The sequence below is a fragment of the Kwoniella shivajii genome, chromosome 11 (genome assembly GCF_035658355.1).
Source record: "Kwoniella shivajii chromosome 11, complete sequence".
Taxonomy (NCBI): Eukaryota; Fungi; Basidiomycota; class Tremellomycetes; order Tremellales; family Cryptococcaceae; genus Kwoniella; species Kwoniella shivajii.
Window position 1 is genome coordinate 1,105,042 of NC_085918.1, and position 27,576 is coordinate 1,132,617.

The window sequence follows — 27,576 nt, forward strand, 5'->3', positions numbered from 1 at the left end:
AAAAGATAAAAACCAGGTGGTGAAAGAAGTTTCCGCGCAGGTGTAAGTAATGGCGTCACTTGGAATAGGTATTGATTCGATGAGACATGAGACATGTATTTTGAGGGTGATTCAAGGGGATATATAGAGTTGAACCACCTTTATGCAACCAGTCTTCCCATGATTCCTTGTTCTCAGCATCATACAAAGAAAGGCAAATTCCAAAGGATTTGAACGAGGTGTATTCTGAAACGATACAAAACTTCGAACCCTTATCAAAGTAAAAAGTGGTTACATCATTCACTTCACACGATAAACTACCTTATTGTTTCCAATCCGACAAGAGTCTTTTGTGTCACTTTCATTCTTTTCATTGATATACCATAAACCTATGAGAATCACAACGAAACGTACCCTTCGACATCATTATTGAACGGTCACACCATCATTTCAATCTGAATCAACGTAACCAAATCCAACACATTTTGTCCTTATCACCTTATACCCAATTTTTGTCAAATCACTATCCAAAACTGAAAAATCACATCGCCTATCAAGGCAAAGAAAACACCATACCAACATGTCAGCTGTTGAAGATGCTGTCAACTCATTAGTAGCGTCACAAAACGCATCATTGTCTTCCGTATCAGTGAAAGCTGTAGGATCACAAATAGGTTTAATGACCGCCATATCTTTAGCTACTATATTAGGATTCAGTTTTTTTAGACCAAGAGAAAAGAAAGTTTATGCTCCAAAAGTGAGTATTCGATTTCGTCATCTACATGCGTTCATCTCTTCGCTCTGCACTTTGGCTTATCACTTAAGTATCCCGATGTGGAATGAACTGATCATTCATACTACTTTGGTATAGATAAAATATCAGTTGCCTGAACCATCAGATCCCTCAGATGACCCAGATTATGAACCCCCACCCCCACCTATATCGAATGGCTTCTTTGCCTGGTTTAGTCCTGTTATAAGGTTGAAAGAGGAACAAATGATATCGAATATCGGTACGTCCAACTTCCTTCTTCCTCTATCTTTAGTGTACTTTTCAGACAGAAGAATTTATACTGATTGACAAGACACGATTAGGTCTGGATGCGACTACTTTTTTGAGATTTCTACGAATGCTCAGAAATATCTTCTCTTGTATTTCAGTCTTGGGTGTCGCTTTGTTAGTCTTGAATATCATATATAACTTGAAATACGTGAATAGCCAGAATAGAAATGCTTTGAGTTTATTGACTATACAGAATGTCAAGGGTGCTTGGATGTGGCCTGCTTTAGCTGCTACTTATCTGATCAGTGAGGAACTTTCTCGTTTACTAGTGACGAGAATGAAGCTGATAAACCATGAAATCCGACAGATGCCATAGTCATGTACTTTGGTAAGTTGTTCCCTTTTGTGCGTGTCAAGTGATATTTCAGCTAACTCTGATCCAGTTTGGAGGAATTGGCATGCAATGGTGAGATCAGTGAAAGGTGATCATATAGAATGTTATGTGCTGATCAGAATTCCTGTAGATCCTGCTTCGGACAAAGTGGTTCAGATCTCCTGCATACCAGACAAAGATTTACTCCAGAACTCTGATGGTAAGCCGAGGACCATCTTTGGGAACGAGAAGAAAGGACGAGCTCATTCGTTCTTCATAGGTCACTCAAGTAAGAAAAGATTATCGCAGCGACGAAGGTCTTGTAGCTTTGATGGGATTGCTCAAAGTGGATGGTATCAAGATTGGTGCGTCATGTCTTTTATACTTTCCTTGTTTGTTACTCATTTGAGCGTTATTATACATAGGCCCAGAGATCGACTGCACTTCTATTGGACGACGTCTTGAAGACTTCCCCGAGATGGTTGAAGATCATAACAAAGCAGTTACAGAAATCGAAGAACATCTGGTGAAATATCTAAAAGGCGGAGTCACAGCCAAGACCCGACCTACCATTCGGAAAGGCGCATTCTTGGGAATGTGTGGTGGAACAAAGAAGGTCAGTTGTCCATTCAATGAGATCGAACCAAGCTGAACAGAAGAACAGGACGCTATTGATTATCATGCCAAAGAGATCAAGTTTCTTCGTGACAAAATAGACGTCAAGAGACAAGCGATTGATTCTCTCTTGAGGAAAGAACGACATGCTAGGAAGAAAGGACAGAACGCCCAGAGGATTGAGGGTGAAAACTACGGTATGTTATTTAAAAAGGTAAAGAGGTATGGGTTCGATATTGATGTAACTACAGGATTCGTCACCTTTAAAACCATCGCTGAAGCTCATCGAATCGCTCGAGCTCATCAAGGAAGGCTCAAGGAACTGCACGGCGCCCAGCTTCAACTTGCTCCTATGCCCCAAGATATCGTTTGGCAAAACATCTCGAAAGATTCTGCAGAGATCGGATCTAGAAGGACATTCGGATTCATCTTTATTGGAACTATCTGTTTCTTCTATACCGTACCCGTGAGTGTCGAATATAGGCATAACATCGGAAAGATCTAAAAGCTGATCGAAATCGTGATGGATTGGTAGCTGCTCGTTGTTTCTCTATTGGCGAATTTGAGTTCCTTGACAGTTTGGGTTGCATTTTTAGATACCTGGAAGAACGCTGGAGGATGGGGTAATTGGACTGTGAGTTGCGCCAGCATGATCTCCACACGTGGGACGGTGAAGCTGATGAAGGATCATCAGTTCTCCCTTGTTTCCGGTATCTTGCCTTCTGTTATCTCAGCAGGTTTTGGTTACTTCCTTCCTTACATCATGCGCCGAATCAGTAAATATCAAGGTAAGCTTTCTATCCCCTTCGATTGAAGCTATTGAATATCAGCTTATAAGCCTCCATGTCCTATTAGGCGCTACCACCCGCTCGCGGTTGGATCGAGCAGTGACCGCCAGATACTTCTTCTTCATGATCATCTGTAATTTAGTCATCTATTCGTTATTGAGTGTAGTCTACACAGCTGTTGCCACAGTTATCGTTCAGGTTGGCAAACATCAGAGTGTGAAAGAGATTTTCAAAAGCTTCGAAGATATCCCTGATAAGATCCAAGGTACATATGTTCAACAATCTACTTGTGAGTAAAGTCGTCATTGCATATTTCGAGCCCTTGAATCGGAAGACTAATGATATCGTGCTGGTGATAGATTGGCTCACTTGGTTGCCACTTCGAGGATTTTTGGTCATTTTCGAACTAATCCAATTGATTAAACTCGCCATGGTATCCTTACGGAGGTTCATGTTCTCACATACCCCCAGAAGTATCAGAGATATGACTAAGCCTGGTTACTTTGAATATGCCATCAGTGAGCTTGAAAGGTGCTGCCTGGAATTCTCCATAGGATGAAGACTGACTGTCGTTATCATAGTCATTGTCAATTTGTTGTTCGTCTGCGCGGTAGGAATGATATACGCACCATTGGCTCCATTAGTTGCAATCGGTGCTTGTGCTGTATTCTGGTTTTCTTCCATAGTAGTGAGTAATCGCGAGAATCATATGATTTCAGTGCTGATAAGAAGCACAGTACAAATACCAACTGCTCTACGTCTATATATCTCGAGCTGAAAGTGGTGGCCGGATGTGGAACGTCTACGTCAACCGACTTTTGGCTTGCTGTGTCCTTATGCAGCTTCTGATGGTGTTGAGTGAGTGTGTAAGGGATCATCAGTCATCGGCTGTCAGGGCTGACCTCTCTCAGCCACCGGACTTATTCGATCGCGATGGCTGGATAGTGTGGCCGCTGCTCCTCCGGTTTTCATCATCATCGGTTTCAAAATTTACATCTCCCGTACAATCGAGAGCAAATTCCGATACTTCGAACCCACTCAACAAGAACTTGAGCAAGAAAGGATATACTCAATGTCGGAAAAGAGGACAAGACATTCCGAGATGGAGAAAAGATTCTTGCATCCCGCTTTACAACAAGATAAACTGTTCACTGTCATGGTTCACAAAAGTCAAGAAGCCCTTGCTAGAGAAGTGCTCAGTGCATATCCATGGTTCGCCGGCAAACATGAGCATGATGGTGTGGTGATCAAAGCTGTCAGAGAAGTGAGTGTCTGGTCGACTTGACAGATTCGTTTACTGATTTCACATCATGATTATAGGAAAATCTCGAATACGATCCAAACAGAGATGGACCTGCGGATGTTGCTCATCAAGCCGACTGGGATGCAAGATCAATCGCATCCACTGAAATGCTTGGTGGATTTGGAGGTGGTAAAAGCGAACTATCGTCTACTGCACCTTCACCTGGATTAATGACAAATGAATACGGGCAATACCCCTTACCCAACATGGGATCTACACATAACTTACCTATGGACAACCCTTCAACAGATTACCTGTTAGCGCAAAGTCGAGATCGATCCGAAGAGTATCAATCGTTAGCCAAATCACAACCCAAACGATCGAATAGTCGACCATACCCGTTAAATCACCGAAGTGGAAACTTGTCAGAAACTGATATAGTGGCATCATCACCTTTATTGGAAAATCAACAATATTCCTCCATGTCATATGATGTCCCACCTTATTCAAATGTACCTTATCCACCTAGTGCTTATACTCAACCACCAATAGGATACACACCACCGACAATGAGAAGAACCGCTTCAGGTAATTCAGATTCTGACATCGGGGTTGGGGTAGGACAGACAAGATGGGATCAAGGTGATGAAGATAGATCCGAAAGAGGATATAATCAACCTACTCATTCAAGTGGACCAAGACCTTTACCGCAGAGATCGTTCAGTAATACAAGTCAAGATCAAGATCGATATGCACGAGGCTGGGATAATGGTAATAACGAAAGAAGGAATCAAGGTCAAGGTCAAGGGCATGGTTGGTAAGTAAGGGGAGAAGGCGCTGGTCGCTGGGAGTGTATACATTGATCCAAACGTCCATACTTTATATACAAAACGAACGATCAGATATGAGGGTATACGACATCAATGCATGGACGAATATAATGCTGAATATACGAAAAATGTATCTGGCGAATTAGATTACGTAATTAGTTTACGCCACTTGAGGTTGAGGAAGTGTTGTGCATTCGATGAATGATATCTTTGATCTCTTCCATCTTGTTCTTTTTCTTGCTTTCTTTGCTTTCATTGTTGTCGTCTTAATTCTCTCTGAATCCCAAATCAACAAAAGACACCAACATCACATTACGATCGAGGCGAAGAGCAACTAGTCAAAATGGAAGCTGAGTTATCGACGTATAAAGATCAATTAGCATATGTCAATCTACAATTGGAGACTGATCCTAATAATGAAGGGTTGACAACACTCAAAACGGAGTTGGTTGAATTGATAGATTTGACTCAACAAGCTATGGGTATGAGTAATCCTACCACATCATCCTCGAATAACGTACAAACAAGTGGTAGTAAACCTTCCTCGACATCGACATCGACAGCGACAACATCTACAGCGAAAGGGAAAGGTAAAGATGATAGTCAATATAAAGCAGGAATGGATTGTATGGCCAAATACAAAGATGGAAAATGGTAAGTTTAAGCCGTCCTTATGGTTCAGGCTCTCAGGAAGAAGTGCTTGGGATTTCATGTATCAAGACGTAATAGCCGTATATCATTTCATTCAAAGTGTGATTTCTTCAGACGAAACATCGTATCAGAGGAAGGGGTTCGAAGTAGAATCGGATTACCTTCTTGATGCTATATCAAATTAAATCTGCACGAGCTGATGCCGGTTTTCCCTTCTTACCCATGTAGGTATCCAGCAAAGATCAACGCAGTGATCGGATCATCTGAACAACATTTATATACAATAACATTTAAAGGATATACGACATCTACAAATGTCCCTCTATCATCCTTGAGACCCCACGATCCGAGCGCGCCCATACCAACTCCAGTCCCAGCGAGCGATAAAAGGAAACAGGAAGATCTGACAGAAAGGGAAAAAGAGAAAAAGAAGAAGAAGGGCGAAAAATGGGTCGAAAACCAAAAACAAAAAGCTGATGAAATCAAAGATAAAAAAAACGCTTGGGAAAAATTCGGTAAAAAAGCTCACAAGAAAGGTATACATATATCAGGGTATGTCCATCCCTTCCCTCTGGGGTCTCCTCCTACTTTTTCAAACTCTGGAAGACTCCTCTTTGATGCTGATCTGCTCGTTTGCACAAATAGGCTCGAAGGAAAATCAGTATTCAGAACACCCGATAATCCATTTGGTGAGCAATTTTCTTCTCGATATATTCATCGTGTATCCGCAGCTGACAGAACTCTTCTCCTCGACAGGTCGAGGTACGCTTATTCTTTCTATATTCTTTGTGTCAATGCTAATCCTCGTACAAAATAGTTGGAGTCACAGGATCAGGCCGAGGAGTAACGGAATACGAGAGAATGGGAAAACACAAGTTTGATGCGGATAAGGAAGACTAGGTGCAGCCATAACACACACGGTTTTACTTTCCTACCTATCAATTCAACCGTAACAAACGTTCACGTGTATTTCCTTCAGCTATTCCGACTTCAAACAAATCATTAACGCAGCGTGAATAACTCTAAGTCATTGACTAGTGCTTCATATTTCCCCCTGTATCCCCTTTTGTCATTCGCTGAGTAACCTCATTTCATACTTCCAGATTATGCCGGGATCATTATCAGGTGGATGAAGAGGTGTACAGATAAAAGTGAAGCGGTATGTCCCCATGCAACTATGAATTCCACACATTCAGGCATTTGGTTCAAGGTCACTAACAACCGTCTATATACATTGCGTGCACACGCGCAATCTCCGATATATCGTTAAAACCGGTGATCTGCTATCCTCAACTGCTAAGCATAACATCTTCATATCTGTGATATCTGTATCCCCTGCTGATCCTGCCCGCGTACTTCATCAGCGAATGACCATTATCTAGCGTATACTCTACCTCCTCCTTGGACGTAATACTCTTCCCTGTCATGAGTTGCTGCCCCTTGGAGTATCACCCAAAGTACCCAGAGTAGCAAGCCGACGATATTAACACTGATAAACATCGGCTCTGTCACTAACGTCTTGTCATATCATACAGAGTTGCACTCACAAATAACCCAAGATATCAGGATTCAGATTGTATCCCTTACTTCTTGCGATTCCCCAAACGGTATTATCTAGTACTAAGATCACTCCAGTGGCAAGCGTCAAAAGAATCGTAATCGCTCTTTCCCATCCTTTAGGTTTACGAACGACTTTTGCCCATTCGTCTCTTTTTCTTTCTTTGGATCTTCGATGAGCTATCGCGTAGATACATACGGAAATGATGAAGACCAGATAAGTCAAAAGTAGTATAGAAAGGATGAAGTGGAATAAGAGGAGTAAGGGGATTCCATCGATTGGTGCTGGCCAGGGTGTCTCATAGAGGAATTTTCGGATTCTAGGGTGGGTGGGCGAACCATGAGACAGGAATAGGAGATGAAGATTTGTGATTAGCTCTCTATGACAAAAGAAGTTGGAGAATATTCATTCGATTCTGAATACTCACCCAGAATCTTGATTATCTACAGTATATCCTTGAGCTGAAATACCAATTGAACCTTGTGTGGAATCGTTATATTTCCACATCGGTAATGTATAAAATCCTACTAAGAAACATAATATTGAGATTGAAAAAGGTACAAACAACAGAAATAAACTTTGTAAAGTTGGACCACCAAATGCACATTTACAGCAGAATAATGGATTACATCCTTTTCTATATGATTTATAATAATCTCTTGGATCATAATTATAACGTTGACCTCTTGATCGTGATCTAGGTTGGCATTGTGATTGTGAACGGGATGGTCTGGACGATCGTTGTTTACTATGACGGCTCATGTTGATTAAACGTAATGTGGACTATCGTTTGCCTAATTTTGTTTAGACCTTTTCTTTACTTTTACTGTATTGTATGTTGTTTTGATCTCGTACAATGTTAGGGTAATATCGCTGTGAAGAAAGTATACGTATAAAAATACCAGGTATAAGTCTTAATACAGTACGAGTCAATTATCAGTGCTAAGTATGGCATCTCCATTTTGGGAGATAATGACTTTTGGGGTCTAAAGGAAAGCCTAGAAAGGAACAAATATGGAGGTTTGGTATAAAGGATAGATAAATGACTGAAACGACTCAATCACGAAACTTACCAGCTCGCAGGTTTCCATTTATGCTGTCTAGCTCACAATGCTCTTGCTAAAATTGGTCGGAAAGGAATCAGCGAGTGGTCCGCTATCATCATTGGATATTGGCTGTGGCATATACAAGAAAGCCTTGTACAATCTCGTACGGTGCATAAAGATAATCTAGTCCGACCCTCACAACGGAGAGCGACGATATTCCTGACCACGACTATGGAAATCAGTTGAAGCTGAGACCTTTCCACGAAATTGACCCAAGATCGTCAAGTCCTCATCTCATGATGTGTTGGAAGTGTTACATTCTATTTTGGAATGAAAGATGGGATAGCGGAGCAAAGTGGAGGTTTACTAAAGCTTATTCATCATTCCACTCATCGTTAATCATCGATTCCCCTTCTCTCCACTTGTCCACTTGTATCGGTCATGTCCGCCTTTGTTCCTACTGATGATGATATCATAAAGTGGAGGAGATTAAGTAATTCAAGTCCACTTCAGCCTGCCATTTTCATGTTCTTCGTGACTATCTTTGCATTTTCATGGCCGAGGTGCAACCAATGATCTTGACACAATACATTGAACAGGCAAGGCCGATGTCTGATATTTGATGCTTAGACACTCGATATTGATGGTCATGCCGTGGAGGATGAGGAAAAATATGTATATAAACAGCTTGATGAAAGATGGAAATAGTTGTTCTTCCCATACACTCACAAAACAACAGCGCAGTCGAAACTTAATCCCATATTATTCAATTCAAAAGCGAGACTTATTTTGCATCACCCTCATACTCACACCTTGCATCAGACTTCAATCCCCACATAATGCCAGCTACACCCCTTCCGGCTCCTCGACGACTATTGACTGTCCACTCGTCAACAGGAGAACAAGTCATCTTAGATGAGACTACCCCATACCCTACCAACGATGAACATCTCAAAGCTTTCGTAGGCTACATCCAGCCTGATGCCATTGGGAAGCCCAATAAGGCTCTCGAATGGGCTGAGAATAGGCCGGTCGGTAAAATCAGTCATGATGATCAAACTTCCCTTAGATGGGTTGGTAAGTTTCCTTTCCTCATTCCATCCTTCCAGATTGGTTACAACGGAAATCGAAGCTGACACGTGGATGGAAAACGATAGATATCCCACCTCAATATAAAGGTGCACAACACTATACCAACACGTTCGGTGAGTCTTTCTCCTCATGACCTGAATTAGGTCGTCAGTAGCCTTGAACCCAATTCAGCTAATACAAGGTATCATCATCTCACAGACTACGTTATCGTAACTCACGGTGAACTTGAACTGATCCTTCCCGATGGTCAAACGAAAATCGTCAAAGTCGGCGATGCAGTCGTCCAAGCTGCTAACATTCACGCCTGGAACAACAATACCGATGAATGGGCTAGTAAGTTGAACGATCCTGTCATATCCAGGTCAAGCAGTCGGAAAGGAAACTACACGACTGACCAAGACCGTTTGTGGTTACTAGGATTCGTTGGTGTCGTTGTACCTTCAGAACCAGCAACTGTCAATGGGAAAACCCTTGATCGACCTCCTTTTAACGGGTACCTTGCCCAATTCTAGAGCGGAGTTGATGAAGTCGAACAGTGTCAGTGAGGATATAGCGAGTAATCATAATGGTTGGAATTTGATAAAGAAATGCATCTGATGTCTGAATTACCACGAGACTACGAGACCACGAGATCCCAGAAAACGAACAAATTATTACTGAAAAAGGTTTTTTAATCTGACTTGAACTCAAGCAAGGATCTGGTTACAGTCGCACGGAGAGTACGGTGCCTATCACGATGATGGCTATGAGGAAGACAGAAAATCCGAGACAAGCCCAAGCGCATCTTTTGGCGTATTTGAGCTCGGTCTTCACGAAAGTCAGCCAAGCACTCAAGCTGAGGTGAATTGGGATTACGACCTTCATACACTGCAGAAACAGGAGACGTCTGAGTAAGGGATTAACTTACCTTCCTTAGGATGACAATCATCTCTTCTAATTTTTGTGCTTTTTCAGGATCACCTTCTTCCTCAATAGGTTTTAAAGGGATCCATAAACTGTATCAAGAACACCTTTGAGGTCAGTATGAGTCCCCCTTCGTCCTTTCTTCGTCTCACCCCTCTGACTAAAGATAGTGTGGAGAAAAACGAAATCAAAGGGAGTGAAGGTATGTGGATTGACTGAAATATATACTATACTCACATGCACATGCCAATCAACCACAATAAAGGACAAAGGAAACCCCATTTCCATAATGCTCTAGCTAATGTCTTAGGTTCAGTTTGAGTCTCTTCTGCATATCGAGGTAATTCATCTGTTGATCGTAGTCCCCGGTCAGCATTCCCTTCTCCTAATCCCAACGTCGGATCAAAGTGCTCTGCGTGATGATGGATATCGTGATTATTTTGATGGATGTATGAAGGTGGTCTTGAAGCTGAGAAGTCGACTGAGTCACCTCGATGGTCTTCATCTTGTCCGCCGGCAGTAGGGAAAGGTGCATTTGGAGTGGAAGATAAAACTGGTGGATCGACGGGTAAGAGGTATCTTGGTGGTTCAGCATCTATAGATGATATTGTCGAGCTGGATGGCACAGACTGTTCAGTAACTTTGGAAGTGGATGATGATGATGATGTGTATTCGGGTGTCAACTCATCTGAATGGGGAACAGGTTTTCGTCTGATTGAACAGGTGGATTTCCTATTTGATAATTTCGGTGTAGAAGGAAGAATTTGAGGTTCGTCATCATTTTGAGCTTTTATTGAGGATGATGAAGTGATAAGAGAAGAAGGGATAGGTGGAATCACGACTGATTCATCATTTGCTGTTGTTGCTGTTGTGTTTGTGGTTGTATGAATCGATTCTTGGGTTAATCGCCTTTCGGACCTAGGTGGTCGAACAGGTGTAGTAGGTCTGGACATTCTTATAGTTTTCTGTAGCGGAGTGATGGGACGATATTGTTATCAAAAAAGGACAATAAGGTTTTCTGAGAAATCGTGTTTCGTATGAGACTTTTTACGATATTGTCAAATCACAATGATCTTTTTTGTTTTTCGTTACTTGGATTGATTTCGCCTTGATGATTGAAAAAGGAAAGGAGAGGTATCAGATCAATGGGATACCATATATATCTCAAATTGTTAATGTGCCTTCAGCACCTATTCACCATTCACCATTCACATCTCAATCCACTCCCTTCAGCATCCACTCACACTCGGACCAGCAGTGATGAAAGTGACTAGTATCTGAAATGTCAAAGGAACCGGTGTTTCCCCCTTCCTTTGGATGAGATTGCGAAGTGAAGTGTGATCTGGAGTGGAAATACTATAGATGAAAGACGGGATGAAGGGTAGTATGTGTGTGTGTGTGTGTGTGTGGCGATCAAAGCTCATTCCCCCCCGCACTTGACTATTCTCACCATTCCAAAAGTGTCAGCTCAGGAACGAAGGAAAACATCACCACTCAACCACGCATTGATCACCATCACCATCATCCACTCCATATGGGCCGCATCTGGAGATAAAGTCATTGCCAACGCTTTCATCACCCACTCGGGAAATATAGTATGCATATCTGAAACGCTCAAATTAGATAATTATATTGAATTGATATATTCCTTCTTCCATGTTCTCCCCTCGTCCCAAGTACGCGACATCGACCGATAACTGTCGACCTATGTCTTTACACACTACTATCATCATACAGTGTCTTTGCTCAGATCAAGAACCTGAATCCTCTTTGCATCTGTTGAGCATCTTTGACAGTAGTGTTCTCGAGTTTAGCAGCTTGTGCAGCTGTATCTCCATGTTCATCGAAAGCCCTTTCCCCTTCTTCTAATTTTCGATTAGCGTTGATCAGGATTTGCCGGAAGTATATGTTGAGCTGAAATTGCCAAATCAATCAGCTCTCCTCTCACGATCATCCTACCTTCATCATCATATCTTCTTGATGCAATTAGTGGCCGAAGGAAAACTCACCAGAATAGTAGTGCCGAACATTGCCAAAACTATACCGTATGATTTGATATATGTACTATGGTGAGTAATGTGAGAAATCAGAAATTATGGATTTCTCGACTACTGTACAGCTTACGGTCCATATTTTGCTGGCCAAACGTACTGCAGTAAAATTCATACAGCATTTCGTCAGCGAATGGACACTGTGGTAATTACCGCCTAGAATTACACTTACACTTCCTGCAATGTTACCAGTTTGTGAAAGAGCATTCTATTACCGTATGAGGTAGGCATCAATCGATATACATGCCAGTTTGTTAAACTGGCTACTCACCATGAAAGCAAGTGCTACAGCTCTTTTAGCCGGTGGACGAGGGAAAGAACTACTCATCCAGGTGTACATCTATTCTTATCGCGATATCTCAGTTTCGGCAGTAACGACAAACTGATTTGATCAATACACCCACAATGATATAACCAGCATAAGATCCAGCTTGGAAGAACAAAGCTACGTATCTTGCTGCTTTGTTGGTTGGTTTAGTTGCTAGATCATCTGAGTCGGTCAACGGAGCGACTTTACGACTTGCTCGAGGAGGATGAACTTGCCCATCGAGATGATGAATCCCATTATACCCATCAATAGTGGCCATGTGGAATGCCAGAACTTCTCTTGAGTCCTATCAGAGTGCCAAGAGTTGATGAGGGCTAGTATACATGAGAACTATGCATTGATTATATTAACGATGGCGGCTCGATGACAGAAATGAAGTGCAATGTACTTACAACCCAAGGGGGTGCAGCCAAGAGAAGTGTCTCGGTCGTACCGTATCCTAACGTTTTAGTCTATAGCAAAGTCAGATCAGCATGAATTTCAGTGTCTTTCCGCAATGAGGTGAAGAGAACGAACCAAAGTTGGGAAATAGCTAGAATTGAGGTGGACAAATTGGTCAGCAGATGACCTGGAGCTTTTACGGTACATGTGACTTACATGTTGAATGATAATCCAGTCACACAAGCAGTCAAACTCAACATCAAAATATAGATTTTCCAGTCCTATCACACAACGACAAGACACGTCAGGACAGTACTTGAGGCAAAAAAAAGGCGACCGATCTTCGGGAAACGATGATATGTTATTCACTTTGAGAGCCATTACTAAACCGGTAAACCATTTCTCTTCAGTTGAATCCGAATCAATTTCACCAGTATCTTCCAACATTCTCAATTGAGCGACTTTTAATTCTTCTTCTGTAAATCCCCGTCTGGTGTTATGAGGGAAATCAGGTAACATTGGTATAGCCACCAAAGCGAAAAACATTGTTAAGGCTCCTTCAACTGATTTGTTTGTAGGTCACATAAACAAGATACAGTCAGTTTGATCAGGCTTGGATATGAAACAAGAAAGTGTATCTCCTAAATGGCTTAAAATAGACTCACTGTAGAATAACCATCGCCAAGCTGCATGACCTTTTTTACCATCCATATTCGCCAATACACCAGCTGCAATCAATGATCCAAATGCGTTGGAAATCAAATTACCACAATAGAGGAGTGTATATCGCAAGGAGAGTTCATCTTTCTTATACCATTTGCTAAGGATCGATTCATCGGGATTAGCTCTTTGTTCACTCAATGATATATCGATAAAGAGTTTCATTTGAAGTGCGAAGATTGGAGCTGACATACCTTAGAATAAACAATGCTCCTGGTAAGAAAGCGGCCTCTACCATTCTGTGACCAACAGATCATTTGTCAGAAACATACTAGAGGGACAATCTCACGAAGGGTAAACTGCTTACCCCAAGAAAAGCCTAGTAAGTAGAGCTCCGGTGAAGTCCTTCGTAATACCAGTCAAGACACTGATCATTCCCCACTGATCACAGGCGTCAGCTCCGCCACCACCATACCATCAGAGAATACATTATAATTCTGTAAGTATTGGAACACTCACTACTAACATGGCACATGGAAGGTAGATTGATGGTCTTCCAATCCGGTTCTGGATTTCCTCATCTTCATCAGCCACATCGAACCACCTCGGAATCTGCATTATAACATACCAGAAGCATATTCGATGGGACTGATTAATCGATGAGCAAGGGTTATCAGCCTTATCATCGTTTTTTTATTCGCAACACCAGATCAATCAGTTAGGATGACTAACCTTGGAATAGGATATACCCAACCTGAGTGTTATTCATTCCAAGAATCAGCCTGACTTCCTTTCGTGATCTGCACGGCAAAATCTTCCTCACATAAAGAATAGATAAAAGAGTTTGGAATTCGGTATCTGATAAATGTAAATCCGCTTCGAATCCCTATTTCCTTGCAGTATTAGCTATGAATCACTGATCCACATGGGATAATATGGTAAGATACACACACACCTTAAGTCTTGCTGCAGCTGCATTATTTCGATCGATATAGTTTCTAAGGTAATCCAAAACTTGATTAATGACTTATTCACCTTGACTTAGGGTAAAATCAGATCGTAGGGATATGACTTACAATACTGGATAGGTTCAAATGAGTATTGATCAGCTCCTTTTCGTCCCAAGACCAAAAAACCAGAACACCCGGAAAGGCAGGATAAAACCGCAAGAGAGATTGAAGACGTACTATAAATGACGATCAATACACTAAATCTAGCATCCAATTTCATTTTCAAGCGTTTTTCAATACCCATTCTCCTTTCTGATCCCATTGCCAAACCTTCTTCATAACCTTTAGCGAATAGATGGGGATGTTCATGTTCGTTCACGCTACCATCCCCATTGCTATTTCCATGTCCATTTCCTAATTGAGGTGAATTGGGCGAGGTATCAATGTGTTCATGAAACCGTGAATCAGAAGTGTGAGGTTTAAATTCTGGTCTATGAACGTCATACGAAGACGATTTCTCGTTAAATCGGTTTTGTGATTTCTCCATTTTGGATTTTCACCTGGTCCAGCTGATTAGACGTTCAAGCAAAGAGTAAAAGGTTGTAGCGCGATGATGAATAACAAGTGACCAAAACTTATTGTAGTAATCGTGAGCGATTTGAGCGGCAGCGATTCCCTCAATTCACTTCAGTCTTTGAGCGAGAACAATAGAATGGTTATTATACGATGGGGAACTTCTATATCTCAAGCATGGTCGATGATCAACGTCGCTCATTCGTACGAGTATACCTCAATAAGGTCGTCACGAGATTTTCTCTTGTCTTGTCCCAAACTTTCCACAAGATTATTCACACTGGGATCCATGACGTTGTTGATAGTGATTGTAATTTATATCTAGTTCGGATCTCACGCTCTGATCCGAATAACATCTTGAGAATCTTTGAGTCAGCTGCTCTTGCTTTCAACATTCTGGAAGTTTAAATATAAATCTAAAAAGTGGAATCGTTGATGATATCCCGGCCCCACTCTCTGCGAAGCGCGTCCCCCCGTGAACATTAGATTAGGCTCCAATAAGTGGGACCTCCACTGTCGAATCCGCAGTTCCACTTCGGCCAAAAACCCCAGAAGTAAACCAAAGTTGCCAAGATTGATACGAGTACTCGTACTTGTGTCTTTCCCCCGGACGTCCGGCAGAGCAGAAGAGGTGCTCTTCTATGAGTTTACATGTAACGTCATATTTTAATGGGATACTCGTAATAGACCACATTCGATTGTGGGATCTGCTTTTGCCGAAAGAACAATACCAGCAGTGGCGAGCTGAAAGGATATGTGTTTTGATGCCGATACATCATGCCGAATTCCAAGATACTACGCGTATACTAGATACCAGATAAACTCGAAATCGTTTGTATGCCATTCGCTTAAGATTACCCCTCTTTGATGAACGTATATTATGCATATGAACCCCCAAGTTGTGTCAGTTCTCCTTGGACTCCTTTTCTCGATCTACTTGCTCCCCCAGTCTAGATTCTACCCTGATTCTCTCACCCGTGTGCCCTTGGCTTTTTACTGCTGCTTTGTGCTATGTGATATGGGAGATGATCGACCTAGTCCCTGCCCAATCAATATCGATCTCTCCCTTTTATGTCCGTGAAAAACATCAGATTGATCCGATGTCAAAGAATTACCTGGGAATCTTCATTTTGAGAAGCTGATTTCAACTCATCTAGCCTAAGCTTTTGACAATGACACTTCACAGACGGTACGGTGCAAAGACTGCAAAATTGCATTGTTGCCTATAAATACGTTCAGGTCGATCGGTACAGTGCGCCCATAGATATATGCTTATGACATGTACTTGACTCGATATCATGCTATATCACTAGCGTGAACATCGTGTGCAAGTAAGCATCTTGTGTTGTTCATCAAACCCACTGTCCTTCGGCCCACTATACGGGGAGCGGCCAGGGAAATGGGCGGTGGGACATTAGGGGGAAGTGACCAAAGAGAGAGAGAGAGTGATCAAAATGGTTGTCTGCTGAAATAGGGAATTGATATTAATGCGTGAGTGGAGGTGTTTGAATCTACTCGTTAAGTTCTCGTTTTGATTTATTGACATTTTGAATTGAACACTATTCATGAACATACCAAAATCAGTTGGACAAAGCAGAACTAACGTAGCGTGACACTAGCTACACTCGCATTTCGATCGATCTAGAAAAAAAAATATCCCATCTCTTTTCAGTTTATTCAACTATTATATTTTGACCAAAGACGCGTTTATCCACCTCCGAATATCGTCTAAATCTTGCGCACACAACGTTCAAGTATCCCGACCAGCTTTCTTCTGTCTTTCCAAGGAATTCAAAGGGTTTCCCCTCATATAGTATTCGGCGAAATGGTTAAAGATTCACATTTGATAGGTAAACAAGCTCCTTCATTAGAATTACCAAATATACCAAAAGGCGATCTATATAAATTACCCATAGGAGAAAAGGTGAGTTCGAATAGGCTTTGGGCTTTGGGCTTTGGGCTTTGGGCTTTGGAGAAATATCACTCAATGATTAACGATCAACGATCAAGCAAAGACTTTGACAGTGGTCGCAATATCTTGCTGATCAGATATGTGATTGCTTTATAGCCTATAGCACTCTTCTTTGTGAGTGAATAAACCACCCAATCTCACTGGAAAATCAAAATGGAATGCACTCGCTCATTGTGATTGATATATCACAGTTCCCAGCTGCGAACACACCTGGATGTACTAAAGAAGCATGTTCCTTCCGTGATGCCCAAACTCAAAATATAGTCTTTAAACGGAATTCCAATTTGGTAGTTGTCGGTATTTCAAGTGGTACGTTTCAGTCTCAATTGGCCAAATAAAATGTAATAACCTATTCATGCTTATCATTGAGCGATGATTTCCTGGATCAATTTAGACGCAACTACAAAGCAATCTTCTTTTGCAGATCAATACAATTTACCTTATCCAATCTTGTCAGATTCCGATGGTTCAGCTAGAAAAACGTATGGTGTTGGAAAAGCCTTTTTAGGTATGACACCTGGTACGTTTTTTTTTGTTGTTTACCTTAAACCCTATCTAAGCGTACTATCTGTTTTCGAAACTCACGCGCAAGAGACTGAATCGCTGTTTTTGACAACAAAACAGGTAGAGAAACTTTCTTCATAGATGATAAAGGTATTATAAGAGGTGTATGTGACAAAGCTTTAGATGTAAAGTGAGTTACTTTTTCTTTTCTTCGAACCGATAAAACCTCCCATGCAATCGATCCTATCTGTGCAGTGTACAAGAACGAGCTAATTCCACTGGATCATTCATCAAAAATCAGTCAACATATCAAATTCGTAGAAAAGCATTTACTCGCACTTGAAACTGAAAAGGGCAATTGAATGCAGTCAATCAACCATATGTTCGAAGCTCAATGTGAATAATGGTCTTATTCATGCAATGCAATGAAGTTTCTTTATATACCATCTACTATTTCACCTTTACCTTCTTGCTCTGCTATTCCTTTCAGACTTTCACCTTCCGTTGTCGGACGATTTAACCTTTGGCCTGCGAGAATCTGTTTCACTTCATCTAATGAAAGGGTTTCGTACTCTACCAATGCTGTTGCGAGCTACATAAATTTGGTCAGTGCCTGAATGTCTACACTCCGCAGGCAGGAGCAGCGATCCACAGAAGCGGTTTTGCGGGACAGGAGCCACAGGAAATGCTGCGTTCATGGTCCCTCACTCAGACTCACCTTATGTAATTCATCCTCACGAGTCTTCAACAAATCCCTCGTTCTGGTCATACCAGTGTCCAAGAAACTAGATTGCGAAAGATGTCATGTCAGTTTCGCCTGTCCTCACTTAACTAAGTGTGATCGCTGCATAGTATGAGGTAGTGGTTGACTCACTTCCTTATCTCAGATTCGATCTCGTCTTTCTTCTTTCCCGATAAGTAGACACTTTCTTCATCACCATGAGCCACTAGTCCGACTTTCTCACTGAATCCGTAGCTCTAAGACATCAAAACATCCAATCAGCTTCCACATCGTGTGTTGTATTAACCACGCAATCCCCATTCGTTTCAGAAATGGATTCTGGATAGACTCTAAAACGATATTGCACTCACTCTAATCATTCTAGCTGCTACATCTGTAGCTCTTTGTAGATCACTCGAACATCCTGATGTTACGTCATCTTCACCATATATCATTTCTTCAGCTGCTCTTCCACCTAATGCAACATCTATCATTGCGTTGTATTCTCTCTTCGTATACGAGTCTGCTCAAGAACAAAGTCAGCATCCGTAGACATGCGCCAATCTGTTATCAAAAGCTCTCACCTTTGTCAGCTTCGGGAAGTTGGAAGGTTATACCTAATGCTTGACCACGAGGCATGATTGTTCTGCAATACCGTCAGATTTAGCACTGACTCCGACCCATTCATGATTACAGTTGGTACTGACACTTTGTGTAAAGGCATTGCGCCGGGAGTATGTAGAGCGACCAAAGCATGACCACCTTCATGATATGCAGTAGCACGTTTAGATTCCTCAGTTACGAAATGAGATTTCCGTTCTGCGCCCATGAGAATTCGGTCTGTACCAAGGTTGTTTCTATGTAAGCTGTTTTACGTCAAGGGGTTTAGAAGGCGTTCGACAGCTCACCTTTAGCCCATTCGAAATGTTTCAGTCCGACTGTCTTGGCGCCTTCACGAGAAGCTTTAACAGCAGCTTGATTTACCAGATTTTGTAAATCTGCTCCGCTCATTCCAGGACATCCTCTAGCAATGATCGATGGATCAACGTCGACGTCAAAAGATACTTCTCCCATGTGATGTTTCAATATTGCCACTCGGCCACGAACATCAGGCAAACCAACGGTGACTATCAGAACCAAAATGCATAAATGAGTACGGGTTCAAGTGGAGCGCGAAATGGTAGAGTGACTCACCATGTCTATCGAATCTACCAGGTCTGGTCAAAGCTTTGTCCAATGATTCAGGGAAGTTGGTAGCAGCGATGATGATGACACCTTCGGATTGTTCAAAACCATCAAGTTCGACCAACAGCTGATTGAGTGTTTGTTTCATATAATGCTGTCAATGCAAAGTGATTCTCGTCAGCTTCTTTTGGCGAAAAGGAAATCGAGCAGAAGCTCACTTGGTCTTTCGCACTTCGTTTAGAACCGATTGCATCCAATTCATCAATGAACACGATTGCAGGGGCCTTCTTTCGGGCAGCAGCGAAGAGCTCTCTGACACGCTTGGCTATATAGCGAATTCTCCGACGTCAGCTAGTACATTCTCGGGGAGTGTCCCTCGATATCCTGTGTCTTCCAATGCAGTAAAGTGAGCGGTAGTTTACTCACCTCCAACACCGACAAACATCTCGTCGAAACTACTTCCCGAAGCGAACAAGAATGGGACTTCCGCTTCACCAGCGACAGCTCTAGCTAACATTGTTTTACCTGTTCCTGGCGGACCGGTGAGGAGGACACCTTTAGGTAATTTACCACCCAAATTTGAGAATTTCTCTGGGTTTTTAAGGAATTCGACGATTTCTTCTAGTTCCTACATATACGATCAAGGAGATTCAAGTCAGTGCCGCGTGATTTGGCTATTGGCATGAGACCATCGGCTGATCCTCGTTTCTCTCTGTCTTGCGCCTTTATCACGACGGATCAAGATGAAGTCACTCACACTCTTAGCTTCTTCTACACCATGGACATCACTAAACTTGACGACTTTTCCTTCCTCAGGTTCAAATTCTGCTGGTCCAGGTCCAGCTTTTAATAAACCGGTATTTTCCATTATCATTGACATTACAGTTAAGATTATGAAACCCCAAAGTAAGAAACCACCTAACCACCTTAATGCTTTCCATGCGTTTGCCTGTGGAGTAGGAGGAGCCATTTGGACGTATAATGGATTTAACGCAGATCCAGATTGTCCATTCTGACTTGTAGATAAAGATGAAGATGAGCCAGTGACATAAGCTGATAATGGTGAAGGTGATGTTGAACTTGAGTGAGAAGAACCGGATGGTGATGACGCTATATTGGATGCAGAAATTGAGGTTGGACTTGGATTAGAACTTGATAAATGTGATAGTACAGATGACGTTGAAGAACCATTACTCAGCGTTGATGATGATGACGATGTAGAAGATATGGGAATAGAAGTGTTACCGATTTTATTGATCAGATCATCTCTTCTTCTGACCATAGAAACGATTTCACCTAATCTACCATTTTTCGCTAATGAATCTAAAAACAATTGCCAGCTTTCATCATCTTTCAACAGACTAACACTTCCACTACCACTTCCATCTTGTGAAGGATCAGATAAAGCCATGGTTTCGTAATATGCAGCTAGACCTCTATATTCACCTCCTGAAGCTAATTCTCTCAATAATGCTAATTGAGCAGTCAAGTCTTCTGGTGATGATTGAGCGGCGGTTTCAAGTGCTGCTATCCGACTCTGGAATGGCGTCAATGGCGTATCTGCATCAATTTGAGGTGGTGAATTCGGTGTAGAAGCGGAGTCTGATTTTGAAGAGGAAGATGAACTGAATATCCCTTGAAAAGAGGAAGAAGTGGTTAATGACCGATTGAAGAAGATTGATGGTTGAATCTGAAAACGAAAACAAGTCAGCTTGATTAGCCGGCAGCTCTGAGTGGATCAAAGAAGAGCTGACTGTAGTCGATATCCTAGTAGCTGCCATTCGCCCACGAGCAGTTCTAGCACATCTTGGCCCAGTCAACATAACACCCAAAGGTTGAAAATGTCGGAATGCCATTTTTGGCTCGATCTATAATTGAGCCATATCAGTTAGGAGGTTATCAGGTTGGAGGATGCCGAAGTGGAAGCTCACTGAAACAACTGCCGCTGCAGTCGACCTTGATGAATAAATCACCCTCGAAACCTAGAGATGAGGAGCAAATCGAGAAGAACAATAGATCGATCGAATATCCAGAACAAAAACAAAAATAGTTTGATTCAACATTGACGAAGCGAGTGAAAGGGACGGAATCAAATTCAACTGCTGGAGGATTGTCAAAGGTGGCAAAATGGGATAGTAGTAGCCAGAAGAACACCATGAGGAAAATATGCATGATGAGATGATAGTGATGCACAGAGCTAGTGATGTTAACAATATGTACAACATATCAGACTTATGGAACATGTATCCGGATCTCAAAAAACCTTTTAACAAGGGACAAATGACCGAGACCGCTTTAAGGCAAGATGATAAATCAAATCAAATCCTTCTACTTAACCGAAACCTCATCGCCCATATTGATGTGAGTTACCTAGGTTTGTTGTATTGCCGTACACCTGGTTAGTCTGCCATACCGGACGGATCGCCTGTGCCATCTGGGGAGCTGCTGAATACTGTCCCCAGGCTGGGTTTTGAGGTTGTCTCATTTGATTGTTCCATTGTTGTTGAGACCACCAAATTGCATAAGCCATCGTTCCGGGTGGTGCGGGAGGACCATTGTTGTATGCATAACCATTCTTAGCTGCGTATCTGGGGTGATTGGGATTCAGGAAAGAATCGGGATTTTCACGAAGAAAAGCTTCTTGATCTTTTTGAGGGAGACGAGAGAACGCTAAAGCCTGTGCGTGAAAAGTGGTATCAGCTAGATGGTTCTATAGTTCACCGGCTAGCTTACCTCTCGTTCCATCTTCCGTTTCTTCCGTATGAACCACATGACAGCGATGATAATTGCGACTCCTAAAAGGGCTCCTACAACGCCCAGAGCTATGGCGAGTCTCTCTCCCTTCGAAGCATGATGTGGATCTGACGGTATATCACTAGGTGTATTGGTAGTGACTTCGGCGAAAACGGTGTAGGCTGACGAAGGTACCACGGGACCTGGACTGTAAGTAGGTGCTGGACCTATCGAGAATGTCTGAGTGGAGAAGAAAGATTTCTGTTGCAGGATTGGAAAGGTACACTGGTTATTCGATGTCTGATAGTAGAGTATCAGCAGTGCTAAGCTGTGATGAGATGCACGAATAAAAGGCAGACATTAGGAATGTGTGATTGATATGGCCCTAATATATTCGTTGTTTGCCTTCAATGACGACATACGAAGGCAAAAAGTACGACCTGCATCGTACAGAACTCGTCTACATTCCACTCACCACATTGACCTGCAAGTACGTCTGATTCACCACAAACATATACCATCCATGTTCCACGAAGATGAATGGCCAACCAAAAGCGTAGTTTCCAGCTGTTGCTCTATGATTACAAACGGCAAATTAGCTTATGCATTGTAATGGGGGAAGGTTCTATTAGAAATATACCCGCAAAGACCGTCACTTCCAACGGGTACCGCTTCTGGATTAGTTGGATCATCAGTTCCAACATTTGGGAACACCGCTACCTATCCTTCATGTGTAAGCTAAGCCTGCGCGACCATCTGGGAAGATAGCTTACAGTATAGTTTGGAAACACCAATAAAGGCTGAACAACTCTTAACCAGCCTCCAGCTGTAGGAGCTGGTCTAGGATCAGGATCAACGAAACCGAAACTATAATTCAAACCTTGGATTTACATCCGAATCAGCTTTCAAGCGTCTGTTAACCTCCGGACAGTAGCAATAGCTGAGCATGGGACATACCTGTGTAAAGATGAGACCAAGGATTCGGCATGATCAATCCCATTTGGTCTGCCAAAGGAATAGGTGTACTGGCAGGTAAAAGCTTGTATGATTTGGTCACTGTTTCAGTCCCTATCCCAGTTTCTTGATCTGGATATACGGTAGTTACAGGAGTCACAGTAACCACGACAGTCTCATCTCCTCCTTCTTGAGATATGGTAGGTGTAGGATCCTCTTGCCTTGGAGAAAGGATAGTGGTCAGCGGTGTATGGATCTGTCGAATATCGTTCAACGTTGTTCTTGTTGGATTAGAAGCCATAATGCGCTTATTGAATATAGCTATCGACAGTATAAAGAGATAACAGAATCGATTTGCTGAAGAATGAAACATATTTCTATGACTATCGAAGCCAAGTGAATGCGATGACTGTTCATGATAACAGTAAAAGGAAGTAAAATGTTTTGTGTATCTCCCTGTAGCATATATATGTTGTATCATTCAACCAACATTTCATTTTCAACTTTTGTATCCTCGCCCAAAGAAAAGCATGGTGATCAACCTCCACTCTTCATAGTAGTTACGTAATATGTTCATATGCCAGCCAGGAACAAAGGAATGGTATCAAAACTTTGTGAACATTAAGGGGAAATGACGTAATATTCTTATAATCCCAATAAAATCAAGTGATACGACGACATGATGATGAATTTATTTCATGTGCAGCCCAAACAAACATTGATAAAAACGTTTGTTTCTCTCTTTTCTCTCTCTTTTTTCGTTCTATTTCTCAATCCCACATCACAAGGCATCTCTTCCCTTTTCAAGAGAAATACATACAACATGTCCAGTATCACAGACGGTATCGTTATCAAGGTAGGTAATCTACTCTACCTCTCACCCCTCTCTATTCAAGAGGGGGCTTCACTCGCCACCCCTGCACTTTACCCTTCGACGCGTGTTTCATGCTTTACTAACTTTGCATGTCTCATTCATAGATTGTAAACATCATTGTTTACGCTGTATCACTCGGTTCAAATGTCTACTCTGTAGCTGGACCTGAAGATACTTATGGGTCAAGTAAAGTGACCTACATCACCCCTTCTTAGTGAGTCTGAATGCTCATCCTTTGTGTGGTGTATTGGCAGGAGGACTTTAACGGTTATGGTCATTTGACCGGAAATCCAAGAGTGTCAATCTGTCACATACTACCCTTTGATGACAATCACCTCTCTGTCATCTAATCACTTTCGTATCAGAAGGACCTTACATACTAATCATTCTCTGCTGATCTCGCGTAGCTACGCATTCTACGTTTGGTCCCTTATTCATCTCCTTTTACTTGGAACTTTGGTTTTCCAATTTACTGCTCGTGGAAAAGCTATCATTGTCGATTCCATCTCTTGGAGATTCGCTTTACTCGGTATCTTCAACTCTGTATTCGTCTTTTTCTTGTCCAGACATTGGTACATCCTCGCTTTCGTCTTATCCCTTTTGGTCAGTGCGACTGTATCTCAAATCTACTATGTTGTGAAGAGAGATCATTCCGACAAGGAATCTCTTGCTGAGGAAGCTTTCGTACATCTTCCTTTCTCCCTTTATCACGGTTGTGAGTCAGCTTCTTATGTTTCCCGACCCCCGGGCGATAGAAGCTAATGCGGTTACAACAGGGACCATCGTCTTGGTTGTCCTATCCTTATTCGAAGCTTTCGGTGTCAATGCCCACACTCACAAAGCTGGATTATGGACCAAGATCTTCGTTTTCCTCGCCTTTGTCTTCCTTGAAACTACCGCTGCTGCATACGCTTTCGCTAGTAGAGAAGGTGACGCTGCCGGTGCCGCCGCTATCACTTGGGCCTTGTTCGCTATCTGTAAGCTGCCTGTTCTGTTTTACGAATGATCGCACAGCTAATCATGTCTGTTCATTGTATCCCAGTCATCCACCAAACATCCTCCAAATTCATTCACTGGTCCGCTTTCGCATTCTTCCTCTTGTCTCTTTTGGCCATTGTCAAGTCTTTGATGTAAGTCAGCCGACAACGATCCATGATCTGTTCCTTGACTGACCTCACGACGTGCTGCAGTGCCACTGTCCGAGGCTCAGGTACTTTGTTGCACGATGAAGAGCGAGCTCCTCTTGTCTCTGGTTCTTCTTAGGCGATTCACGACCCCCGAGGAGTCGTTCTGAAAAAGTAGGATTGAAAAAGGTTTCAGCAGCGAATTTGAGTAATTGAGGCTTGTGCAGAAGAGGAGGGAAATTAGTATCACAGATCGAGATGAGAAGGGTTTGTTGGATAGCAAGTCGAATCATGTTTATTTATGAACGATAGTATGTGAACGAGAGGAAAATACCCAGATACAAATCAGATTAGAACAGTTGAACCTTATGTTCACGAATGTAATTGACTCCTAATGAAGTAATGCAAATGTTCATATCTGTCAGACCTCGTCATTCAGCAGACCAGAAGATGCTCAGTATCGATCTTAGCCTGTATTGAAGGTATGTTACAAACAGCTGTAATGGATACATAGAAACACATTATCATCTTGCAAAATTGATAGGCCCTTTTGACTGCTACACCAAATACAATTAATCTAAACTGGGTACAAATAAGGATTACTTCTTCAGCCGTTTACTCCTTCTTTCTCCTCGGGCTTCCGAAGGCACATCTTCTGTCTTATTCGGTGACGCTCTATCTTTCTTAACTGTTCCTTTCGATTTAAGTTGAGGTCGTTCGATTGCTTTTTCCCCTTCATCTTCCTCGGCAGCAGGAGGGATCTCCCTTTTAGCCGTTGAATTCGGTTCCACTTTCGATTTCGATTTTGGTTTCTTAATTTGGACGAGTGATTCCCACCCACCTTGAGTCCCAAGTAAGATTATAGCGTCGTAAGCTGATTGTTCGACCGGTTGAACGCCTAAAATGTTTTATTAGCGGATCGCTCGCTTATCAAAAATCTCGAAAGATTGGCGAGTGGTATAGGGTGACGAAGGTAATTTGGATATACATCATAATCGTGGAAATATCACGTAGGATTGACTAAAACCCTTCCTTATATGCTCGTGACATGGTAAGTTAAAGCAGGATAAGAATGAAAGTGGCAGATGGTCAATAAGGTGTATACAAAGGGGACAAGAACATACTCAATCTACCTCTATTCACTAATTGCATATTACCGATGGCATTTGAACCATCCTTACCAATATACGAAATCTCATCAGGTAATATAGATGTCGATAATGATGCTAGATATTTGATCAATGATAATGTTGGAGGATAATCGAGTCTTTGAATGAATTTGACGTTTACCTTTTCGTTGAAAATTGAAATATCAGTATAAATAAGGTTTAGCTTTGGTCTCGATATGAAAGACGAGAGAGTGAAGATATATATGTTGGAGCGTGACGGAAGAGGAGCCAAAAAGAATATAGCATACCATAAACCAAGTTGGTTGATCCTTCTTCGTCTTTGGATCGTAATAAGGATGATCACTACGTCCACTCATCGATCAGTTTTCGCTAGTCCCAAGTAGGAAAAATGAGAGAAATAGAGGGATTTACGGGTCCCAAGCTGTATCTATTCTCGCGCTCTATCATCAGCTCCATAGCTCCGTAATCATGGCTCGGCTGAATTGTCAAGGATCACTTTGACTCACAATCTGGATAACCCTCTTTCACTACTTCGGCAATTGCAAATACACCTAATGATAGATACAGTATACAAATCAGTTCAGCTTCTAACACTGCGCCACCAAGAAGAAAGTGTCGAGTTCGACAAAATTAGGGAATAGCGAAGCATAAATGAAAAGATCAAAGACTGACCTGGCACTTTACAGTTACTGTGATAAAATAGGACTTTGTCTCCTATTTTCATACGCTCTTTCATTATTTTCTTGGCTTCATGGTTCCTTACGCCTACAAAAAGCTACAATGAGCATGAGCTGTTATTGAGCTTGTACATTCCACGATAGCTCACCATCCCATGGCGAAACACTTTTTCAATCTCATGAGCTTCGTATTCCCCGGAGAAACAAACAAGAGCTGAGAGCTCACCCGAGTTTCTCAAAATCGTCTACCGAGAACTACATCACATACGTGAGCGACTATTTACATGATTGGAGTTCTCTTAGAAGTCGGAAGCTCACTTTGACATCTTTTCCTTTGACTACTCTTGAATCAGGCTCAGCTTTCATCAGCCATGGCATACTGTCTGACTGCTGCTATCTATCGCTGTTCCTTCTGTACGGCGTATTGTGTGAAAGCCATGCTTCCTAAACTCCAGCTTGATCGCTAATAACAATTTCAATGTAAACAAAATATCTGCAGTCTCGATTGTTTTTAGTACGTGCCTGAGCACATCTCTGTTTTCCCACGGTCGCTCATGCGGTTATTTTCATCGATAAAGTTGCAATTTGTACACTTTTATCTTGGACGCTTTTTCGGTAAGGCTGTAGAAATATCATTGACGAATGGATGAATACAAACACCAATCTAGTATCTCGATT

The 27,576-nt window shown here is 42.0% G+C and overlaps 11 protein-coding genes across 11 annotated transcripts; 5 read left to right on the top strand and 6 right to left on the bottom strand.

Annotated features, from left to right (window-relative positions):
• Nucleotides 1–559: 559 nt before the first annotated feature.
• IL334_007827 (uncharacterized protein) lies at nt 560–4,822 on the top strand (the record flags this gene model as incomplete). Its single annotated transcript, XM_062939516.1, has 18 exons — nt 560–736; nt 851–992; nt 1,075–1,287; nt 1,350–1,370; nt 1,426–1,448; nt 1,507–1,575; nt 1,636–1,720; nt 1,781–1,971; nt 2,020–2,167; nt 2,222–2,436; nt 2,506–2,604; nt 2,665–2,758; nt 2,826–3,047; nt 3,118–3,276; nt 3,340–3,446; nt 3,496–3,616; nt 3,670–4,022; nt 4,079–4,822. The coding sequence occupies 18 exons, from the start codon at nt 560–562 to the stop codon at nt 4,820–4,822; spliced, it is 3,183 nt and encodes a 1,060-aa protein (XP_062795567.1).
• A 352-nt stretch (nt 4,823–5,174) lies between these two features.
• IL334_007828 (uncharacterized protein) lies at nt 5,175–6,382 on the top strand (the record flags this gene model as incomplete). The annotated part of the gene is made up of 5 exons (XM_062939517.1): nt 5,175–5,485; nt 5,711–6,034; nt 6,128–6,171; nt 6,239–6,244; nt 6,300–6,382. The coding sequence occupies 5 exons, from the start codon at nt 5,175–5,177 to the stop codon at nt 6,380–6,382; spliced, it is 768 nt and encodes a 255-aa protein (XP_062795568.1).
• A 474-nt stretch (nt 6,383–6,856) lies between these two features.
• IL334_007829 (uncharacterized protein) lies at nt 6,857–7,802 on the bottom strand (the record flags this gene model as incomplete). Its single annotated transcript, XM_062939518.1, has 3 exons — nt 6,857–6,971; nt 7,030–7,359; nt 7,468–7,802. 3 exons carry the CDS (start codon nt 7,800–7,802, stop codon nt 6,857–6,859), a joined length of 780 nt encoding a protein of 259 aa, XP_062795569.1.
• Nucleotides 7,803–8,925: 1,123 nt separating this feature from the next.
• IL334_007830 (uncharacterized protein) lies at nt 8,926–9,690 on the top strand (the record flags this gene model as incomplete). Its single annotated transcript, XM_062939519.1, has 4 exons — nt 8,926–9,163; nt 9,244–9,291; nt 9,377–9,511; nt 9,596–9,690. 4 exons carry the CDS (start codon nt 8,926–8,928, stop codon nt 9,688–9,690), a joined length of 516 nt encoding a protein of 171 aa, XP_062795570.1.
• Nucleotides 9,691–9,880: 190 nt separating this feature from the next.
• Nucleotides 9,881–11,034, bottom strand: IL334_007831 (uncharacterized protein; the record flags this gene model as incomplete). The annotated part of the gene is made up of 3 exons (XM_062939520.1): nt 9,881–9,985; nt 10,086–10,173; nt 10,319–11,034. 3 exons carry the CDS (start codon nt 11,032–11,034, stop codon nt 9,881–9,883), a joined length of 909 nt encoding a protein of 302 aa, XP_062795571.1.
• Nucleotides 11,035–11,827: 793 nt separating this feature from the next.
• Nucleotides 11,828–14,998, bottom strand: IL334_007832 (uncharacterized protein; the record flags this gene model as incomplete). The annotated part of the gene is made up of 20 exons (XM_062939521.1): nt 11,828–11,995; nt 12,091–12,145; nt 12,206–12,231; nt 12,305–12,340; nt 12,404–12,472; nt 12,537–12,613; nt 12,676–12,790; nt 12,853–12,912; nt 12,977–12,992; nt 13,058–13,122; nt 13,211–13,404; nt 13,507–13,661; nt 13,756–13,800; nt 13,869–13,942; nt 14,021–14,068; nt 14,130–14,149; nt 14,234–14,255; nt 14,325–14,387; nt 14,457–14,527; nt 14,578–14,998. 20 exons carry the CDS (start codon nt 14,996–14,998, stop codon nt 11,828–11,830), a joined length of 1,800 nt encoding a protein of 599 aa, XP_062795572.1.
• A 1,851-nt stretch (nt 14,999–16,849) lies between these two features.
• IL334_007833 (uncharacterized protein) lies at nt 16,850–17,862 on the top strand (the record flags this gene model as incomplete). The annotated part of the gene is made up of 6 exons (XM_062939522.1): nt 16,850–16,948; nt 17,093–17,110; nt 17,188–17,305; nt 17,391–17,516; nt 17,621–17,690; nt 17,802–17,862. The coding sequence occupies 6 exons, from the start codon at nt 16,850–16,852 to the stop codon at nt 17,860–17,862; spliced, it is 492 nt and encodes a 163-aa protein (XP_062795573.1).
• Nucleotides 17,863–17,936: 74 nt separating this feature from the next.
• Nucleotides 17,937–21,262, bottom strand: IL334_007834 (uncharacterized protein; the record flags this gene model as incomplete). The annotated part of the gene is made up of 12 exons (XM_062939523.1): nt 17,937–18,092; nt 18,219–18,285; nt 18,375–18,478; nt 18,593–18,744; nt 18,806–18,867; nt 18,929–19,061; nt 19,130–19,348; nt 19,416–19,560; nt 19,625–19,731; nt 19,833–20,034; nt 20,164–21,096; nt 21,161–21,262. The coding sequence occupies 12 exons, from the start codon at nt 21,260–21,262 to the stop codon at nt 17,937–17,939; spliced, it is 2,382 nt and encodes a 793-aa protein (XP_062795574.1).
• A 488-nt stretch (nt 21,263–21,750) lies between these two features.
• IL334_007835 (uncharacterized protein) lies at nt 21,751–23,394 on the bottom strand (the record flags this gene model as incomplete). Its single annotated transcript, XM_062939524.1, has 6 exons — nt 21,751–22,083; nt 22,140–22,439; nt 22,615–22,714; nt 22,780–22,859; nt 22,913–23,019; nt 23,097–23,394. The coding sequence occupies 6 exons, from the start codon at nt 23,392–23,394 to the stop codon at nt 21,751–21,753; spliced, it is 1,218 nt and encodes a 405-aa protein (XP_062795575.1).
• A 522-nt stretch (nt 23,395–23,916) lies between these two features.
• IL334_007836 (uncharacterized protein) lies at nt 23,917–25,230 on the top strand (the record flags this gene model as incomplete). Its single annotated transcript, XM_062939525.1, has 6 exons — nt 23,917–23,949; nt 24,072–24,181; nt 24,375–24,682; nt 24,744–24,944; nt 25,010–25,097; nt 25,158–25,230. 6 exons carry the CDS (start codon nt 23,917–23,919, stop codon nt 25,228–25,230), a joined length of 813 nt encoding a protein of 270 aa, XP_062795576.1.
• A 460-nt stretch (nt 25,231–25,690) lies between these two features.
• On the bottom strand, nt 25,691–27,276 carry IL334_007837 (uncharacterized protein; the record flags this gene model as incomplete). Its single annotated transcript, XM_062939526.1, has 9 exons — nt 25,691–25,989; nt 26,216–26,381; nt 26,509–26,563; nt 26,633–26,648; nt 26,728–26,772; nt 26,894–26,986; nt 27,048–27,064; nt 27,125–27,153; nt 27,217–27,276. 9 exons carry the CDS (start codon nt 27,274–27,276, stop codon nt 25,691–25,693), a joined length of 780 nt encoding a protein of 259 aa, XP_062795577.1.
• Nucleotides 27,277–27,576: the final 300 nt, after the last annotated feature.